This window comes from Oncorhynchus masou, chromosome 16 (genome assembly GCF_036934945.1).
Source record: "Oncorhynchus masou masou isolate Uvic2021 chromosome 16, UVic_Omas_1.1, whole genome shotgun sequence".
In the NCBI taxonomy this organism is placed as follows: domain Eukaryota; kingdom Metazoa; phylum Chordata; class Actinopteri; order Salmoniformes; family Salmonidae; genus Oncorhynchus; species Oncorhynchus masou.
Genome location: NC_088227.1, coordinates 28,033,602 through 28,041,060, shown reverse-complemented (window position 1 = coordinate 28,041,060; position 7,459 = coordinate 28,033,602). Strand labels below are relative to the sequence as shown.

Genomic DNA, 7,459 nt, shown 5'->3' with positions numbered 1-7,459 from the left:
TATCTCATCTTCATGGAGCTCCTAAACTACGTATATATTTGTAGGAACTAGAGGTCGACCGATTATGATTTTTCAACGCCGATACCGATTATTGGAGGACCAAAAAAAAGCCACTAACGATTAATCGGATGATTTTAAAAATGTTTTTGTAATAATGACACTTACAACAATACTGAATGAACACTTATTTTAACTTAATATAATACATCAATGAAATCAATTTAGCCTCAAATAAAATAATGGAACATGTTCAATTTGGTTTAAATAATGTAAAAACCAAAAATGTTGGAGAAGAAAGTAAAAGGGCAATATGTGCCATGTAAGAAAGCTAACGTTTAAGTTCCTTGCTTAGAACAGGAGAACATATGAAAGCTGGTGGTTCCTTTTAACATGAGTCTTCAATATTCCCAGGTAAGAAGTTTTAGGTTGAAGTTATTGCAGGAATTATAGGACTGTTTATCTCTATACCATTTGTATTTCATTAACCTTTGACTATTGGATGTTCTTATAGGCACTTTAGTATTGCCAGTGTAACAGTATAGCTTCCGTCCCTCTCCTCGCTCCTACCTGGGCTCGAACCAGGAACACAACGACAACAGCCACCCTCGAAGCAGCATTACCCTTGCAGAGCAAGGGGAACAACTACTGCAAGTCTCAGAGCGAGTGACGTTTGAAACACTATTAGCGCGCACCCTGCTAACTAGCTAGCCATTTCACATTGGTTATACCAGCCTAATCTCGGGAGAGGATAGGCTTGAAGTCATAAACAGCTGCTGGCAAATGCACGAAAGTGCTGTGTCAATGAATGCTTACGAGCCTGCTGCTGCCTACCATTGCTCAGTCAGACTGCTCTATCACTTAGTTATAACATGATAACACACAGAAATATGAGCCTTAGGGGTTTAAAAATATATACTTCTGTGTATTGATTTTAAGAAAGGCGTTGATGTTTATGGTTAAGTACACATTGGAGCAACGATACGCACCACATCGATTATATGCAACGCAGGACACGCAAGATAAACTAGTAATATCATCAACCATGTGTAGTTAACTAGTGATTATGATTGATTGATTGTTTTTTATAAGATAAGTTTAATGCTAGCTAGCAACTTAACTTGGCTTACTGCATTCGCGTAACAGGCAGTCTCCTCATGGAGGGCAATGAGAGGCAGGTGGTTAGAGCGTTGGACTAGTTAACTGTAAGGTTGCAAGATTGAATCCCCCGAGCTGACAAGGTAAAAATCTGTCGTTCTGCCCCTGAACAAGGCAGTTAACCCACCGTTCCTAGGCCATCATTGAAATTAAGAATGTGTTCTTAACTGACTTGCCTAGTTAAATAAAGGTGTAAAAAAATATTTTTTTTTTTAAATCGGCCAAATCAGTGTCCAAAAATACTGATTTCCAATTGTTGTGAAAACTTGAAATCGGCCCTAAATAATCGGCCATTCCGATTTATCGGTCGACCTCTAGTAGGAACCCAGATGCATCACCTATGAGATTAGTGTACAGTCTATGGCATAGCCCGGTCAACTAGATGTATGAAATCCCCATCATCAATCCATGGTTGCCCACCCAGAGGAGCCTCAGCAGGCTCCGCTCACAGTCCTGGCTGACTGCTACTTAGCATGCTAGCATCCTATTTAGATAAGAGTGCCTGCTAAATTTCAAGACAAATATAATATAATAATACAGTATTATATAGAATATATGCCATTTAGCAGATGCTTTTATCCAAAAGGAATTACTGTCATGGTAAAGTGGGTTTGCCAAGCTATGTGGCCATGGGGATATTAAACAGAATTAAAAGGAAATATGAACAGACACCCAATTCGTCCTTCACAAAGATTCCGTCCGACCTCAACTATGACTTTTCAACCCCCTTAGTGGCTGGCGTGTAACCTTTGAGGCTGGGCTGGGATCAGTCCTGAGCACTAGAAGCATCCTTTTCTCCATCCTCTCCTCTCATGGGATCAGTCCTGAGCACTAGAAGCATCCATTTCTCCATCCTCTCCTCTCCTCATGGGTTCAGTCCTGAGCACTAGAAGCATCCATTTCTCCATCCTCTCCTCTCCTCATGGGTTCAGTCCTGAGCACTAGAAGCATCCATTTCTCCATCCTCTCCTCTCATGGGATCAGTCCTGAGCACTAGAAGCATCCATTTCTCCATCCTCTCCTCTCCTCATGGGATCAGTCCTGAGCACTAGAAGCATCCATTTCTCCATCCTCTCTTCTCCTCATGGGTTCAGTCCTGAGCACTAGAAGCATCCATTTCTCCATCCTCTCCTCATGGGATCAGTCCTGAGCACTAGAAGCATCCATTTCTCCATCCTCTCCTCTCCTCTCCTCATTGGATCAGTCCTGAGCAATTAACAGTGCTCTTTAGTGCAGGGCACTACTTTTGACCAGGGCCCATATGGCTCTACATAGGGGATAGGCTGCCCCCAGGCTTAGTGTCTCCATCCATCCTCTCCTCCATGGGAATACGGTCACTTCTTTCCTCTGCATTGATCAATGGAAGCTGTGTTTGTCTAAAGAAAACAGCCCACCTACTGTACGCTCCGTCCATTCAAACCGTATACGGTCTATGATTCCCTATTGGCTATAGCATATTGTCAATCCTCTTCACTCTGGCAGCCAATTGGCTTGGGAACCAGTCCAGAAATCCTCTCATTGGTTGCCATTTTTCACTCACATCCATTAAGTTAAGATACAGTAGTGCAAACACGCCCTCTTTCATGTAACCATCAATACAGGATTTGATATTACCCTGCAAGTTGTTGCACACAACAGTTGTACTTAAAGTATAACTTGTCTTTATGTAAAAACTATTTTCATGCCAACAGCAACTGATTCAGGCATATAACAATAAAATCATATATATTGGTCTTAGCTCATTTCAAATTATATACTGTATGATGTCCTCCCCCCCCCCCCCTCCCTCCCTCCCCGAGGCCTTCCTATTGGCTGTCGAATGAGTTTAACCTGGTCTCCATCTTCCGGCTCTTCCCAGAGGACAACTTATCCTCAGTGGTCCTCCCAGCCACCGTGGTCACCACCTTCTCCTCATTCTCCGTCCGGCTGCCGTCACACACCAGGTAGATGGCGTTGTCCGTGATGTTGTTCCTGGCTCTGGAAGCGTGGCATGCGTTGGATCTACCACACAGCTGCTTAACCTCCTGCTTAAAGGTCTTGCTGAAGATATAGTAGATCAGGGGGTTGTAAAGAGTGGAGGACTTAGCAAACAGGCAGGGCAGCATGGTCACCTCTGGCCGGATGAACTCACTGCCCCTGATGACAGACACCAGGCTCACCAAACCGTATGGAGCCCATGATAAGATGAAGCCCAGGCTGATCAGGACTGCTATCTGTAAGATAGAAGAAACACTGTGAAAATGGGCAGGCAGAGAAAATGATCTGAAACAGAGGGCAGAAAGCAAACCAGCTAAATATACTTTGAAGACCATGCAGTTGTAACATTGTTGTTGAATCCATATCTTCAGTTAAAATCTGATTTGGACACTGTCCCTGAAACAGGATCTTGAACGGTGGGATTTCCTTTCTCTTTCTTTGGGCATAAGAAATAACACTTAAAATGAATGTATTACCTATGTTTTTAAACTTATTTCTATGTATTCCTATCTTTCTGACAAAATCTTTTTATTTTTATCTCCATAGATAAACTGATATCTGCTTTTATCTGGAACAAGAAAAGCCCTTGGATACGTAAGAGCGTATTGCAGAGATCTCACCCCCAGGGTGGTCTAGCACTTTCAAACTTTTTCAATATTATTACTGTTACAGGCCCGAAATGGTTGACCTTGGAGATGTCATCCTGTGGACCCACCTCCTTAGCTGCCTTACTCTGTTATAAACTAGCTGAGACAGTTCATTTCCAAATACATTAAGAACCCTATTGAGAAACATTCTCTAAAAAACTGGAAATAGTTCAGGCGATTGTTTGGTCTCAGTGAATTTTCAACTTCAGCCCCGTTATTTAAGAACCATACATTCTCTCCATCATTATTAGACCGGGCGTTTCATATCTGGGCTGGAAAAGGGATCTCCTCACTGAACGTTGTACGAGATCTTCAGTTTCTTGGCAATTTCTTGCATGGAATATGCTTAATTTCTTAGAACAAGAATAGACTGACGAGTTTCAGAAGAAAGGTCTTTGTTTCTGGCCATTTTGAGCCTGTAAATGAACCCACAAATGCTGATGCTCCAGGTACTCAACTAGTCCAAAGAAGGCCAGTTTTCAGCTGTGATAACATAATTGCAAAAGGGTTTTCTAATGATCAATTAGCCTTTTAAAATGATAAACTTGGATTAGGTAACACAACGTTCCATTGAAACACAGGAGTGATGGCTGCTGTTAATGGGCCTCTGTACGCCTATGTAGATATTCCATACAAAATCTGCCGTTTCCATCTACAATGGTCATTTACAACATTAATTTGATGTTATTTTAATGGACAAAACATGTCCTTTTCGTTCAAAAACAAGGACATTTCTAAGTGACACCAAACATTTGAATGGTAGTGTATATATCTAAGACATGCTGTAATTCAATTTAAAATAGTTCTTCAGCTGCATTGGTCAAAGACAAAATGATCCAAGATTAGACCAGAAATAGATCCCACTTGTGACCGATGGCAGCAGACTCTGCTACTTTATTGCACTCGTTTTCTAAGATACTGGAGAGAACTATAAAACCTTCTGCCTTTATTGCATTATTCAGAGTGCCACCACAGGAGGCCCCTCTAAACAGTTCTATGGAGTGATATCGGTGACCAACAGACACATACCTGCATTCCCAGTCATCTGAAATCCATAGATTAGAGAATCATTTATTTATTTAAATTGACTGATTTCCTGATATGAACTGTAACTGTTGCATGTTGCGTTTATATTTTGGTCAGTATATATAACGTAATAAGTTAATAGTATGTGTAAATAGGCCTGTATAATGTCCATGTTCTAGTCCTTTAAAAAATCAATTTAAATTAAGATGGTGTGACAAAAACAACTCTATAGGAATTCAACTCCAAGTCAGCATGTCACTCACTATGTGAAGACGGCGGTGCGTCTTGATGATGTTTGGGATACTGGAGAGACCTATAAAACCTTCTGCCTTTATTGCATTTTTCAGAGTGCCACCACAGGAGGCCCCTCTAAACAGTTCTACGGAGTGGCACGACAGGAGGCCCCTCTAAACAGTTCTATGGAGTGGCACCACAGGAGGCCCCTCTAAACAGTTCTATGGAGTGGCACGACAGGAGGCCCCTCTAAACAGTTCTATGGAGTGGCACCACAGGAGGCCCCTCTAAACAGTTCTACGGAGTGGCACGACAGGAGGCCCCTCTAAACAGTTCTATGGAGTGGCACGACAGGAGGCCCCTCTAAACAGTTCTATGGAGTGGCACGACAGGAGGCCCCTCTAAACAGTTCTATGGAGTGGCACGACAGGAGGCCCCTCTAAACAGTTCTATGGAGTGGCACGACAGGAGGCCCCTCTAAACAGTTCTATGGAGTGGCACGACAGGAGGCCCCTCTAAACAGTTCTATGGAGTGGCACGACAGGAGGCCCCTCTAAACAGTTCTATGGAGTGGCACGACAGGAGGCCCCTCTAAACAGTTCTATGGAGTGGCACGACAGGAGGCCCCTCTAAACAGTTCTATGGAGTGGCACGACAGGAGGCCCCTCTAAACAGTTCTATGGAGTGGCACGACAGGAGGCCCCTCTAAACAGTTCTATGGAGTGGCACGACAGGAGGCCCATCTAAACAGTTCTATGGAGTGGCACGACAGGAGGCCCCTCTAAACAGTTCTATGGAGTGGCACCACAGGAGGCCCCTCTAAACAGTTCTATGGAGTGGCACGACAGGAGGCCCCTCTAAACAGTTCTATGGAGTGGCACCACAGGAGGCCCCTCTAAACAGTTCTATGGAGTGGCACGACAGGAGGCCCCTCTAAACAGTTCTATGGAGTGGCACAACAGGAGGCCCCTCTAAACAGTTCTATAGCAACATGCTGGCATGTACTACCCTTCTAGCTAGATGTCTTCTACTAACTAAGTGGAAGGATTGGTTTCTTCCTACTTTTAACCATTGGATAAAGGAAGTTATGCATCATCTCAAGCTAGAGAAAATACGCTACTCCATTAGGGGATCTGTAATTACATTGTATAATATCTGGCAACCTTTCCTATCCTTTGTAGAAGACATGGACCCAGCTAATTTCACAACTCCATAAACCAACCCAAATTAGAATTTGTATAACTATTTTGAACTTTTTGTTTTATAATATACTTTAAATTTATTTTATACTATTTGATTATTTTACTCATTCTATATCATGCCTGCTTTAAGTCTGGTATTGGGGTGGGGCTCTGTTGGAGCATGGGGGGGTTGGTTTGATTTGGTAGGGGATCCGTGTGTGTTTTGCGCTCTACCTGTTATGTCTGTATTATCTGTATAATCATTAAAAAAAGCCAAATAAAAAACCTTTGAAAAAAAATAAGTCTACAAATGTATAAAATAACAAAATATCACACATTTCTCCATGTCTGAGCAGTGGAGCTGGAGGCAGAATCATTTATACAATACATTTATTCAAAAGGAAGTTTGTTCTGATGTGTTTTTACATGTATGTAACCCCTTTTTGGCACGATGTCTCCCTTTATAAATATCTCTCTTTCAAGGGTTTTTTCTCACTGAGCTCGAGCTGTTTTGCAAGGAGGAATGGGAAAAAAAATTCAGTCTCTCGATGTGCAAAACTGATAGAGACATGCCCCAAGCGACTTACAGCTGTAATCGCAGCAAAAGGTGGCGCTACAAAGTATTAACTTAAGGGGGCTGAATAATTTTGCACGCCCAGTTTTTGATTTGTTAAAAAAGTTTGAAATATCCAATAAATGTCGTTCCACTTCATGATTGTGTCCCACTTGTTGTTGATTCTTCACAAAAAAATACAGTTTTATATCTTTATGTTTGAAGCCTGAAATGTGGCAAAAGGTTGCAAAGTTCAAGGGAGCCGAATACCTTCGCAAGGCACTGTATATACACAGAACAAAAATATAAATGCAACATGTAAAGTGATGTTTCATGAGCTGAAATAAAATATGTATTTCTCTCAAATTTTGTGCACAAATTTGTTTACGTTCCTGTTAGTGAGCATTTTTTTCTTTGCCAAGATAATCCATCTATCGGACAGGTGTGGCATATCAATAATCTGATTAAATAGCATGATCATACACAGGTGCAGCTTATACTGGAACAATAAAAGGCCACTTTAAAATGTGTAATTTTGTCACATTCACAATGCCACATATGTCTCAAGTTTTGAGGGAGCGTGCAATTGGCATGCTGACTGCAGGAATGTCCACCAGAGCTGTTGCCAGTGAATTGAATGTTCATTTCTATACCATAAACTGTCTCCAACGTCGTTTTAGAGAATT

At 41.9% G+C, this 7,459-nt stretch overlaps 1 protein-coding gene across 1 annotated transcript in view; it reads right to left on the bottom strand.

Moving 5' to 3' along the window:
• Nucleotides 1–2,960: 2,960 nt before the first annotated feature.
• The window catches only part of opn8b (opsin 8, group member b), a 30,442-nt gene continuing 25,943 nt past the window's right edge, over nt 2,961–7,459 (bottom strand). The window contains exon 4 of the mRNA XM_064990483.1: nt 2,961–3,368. Within this exon, the coding sequence (XP_064846555.1) occupies nt 2,961–3,368 (408 nt within the window). The remainder of the gene's footprint in view (nt 3,369–7,459) is intronic.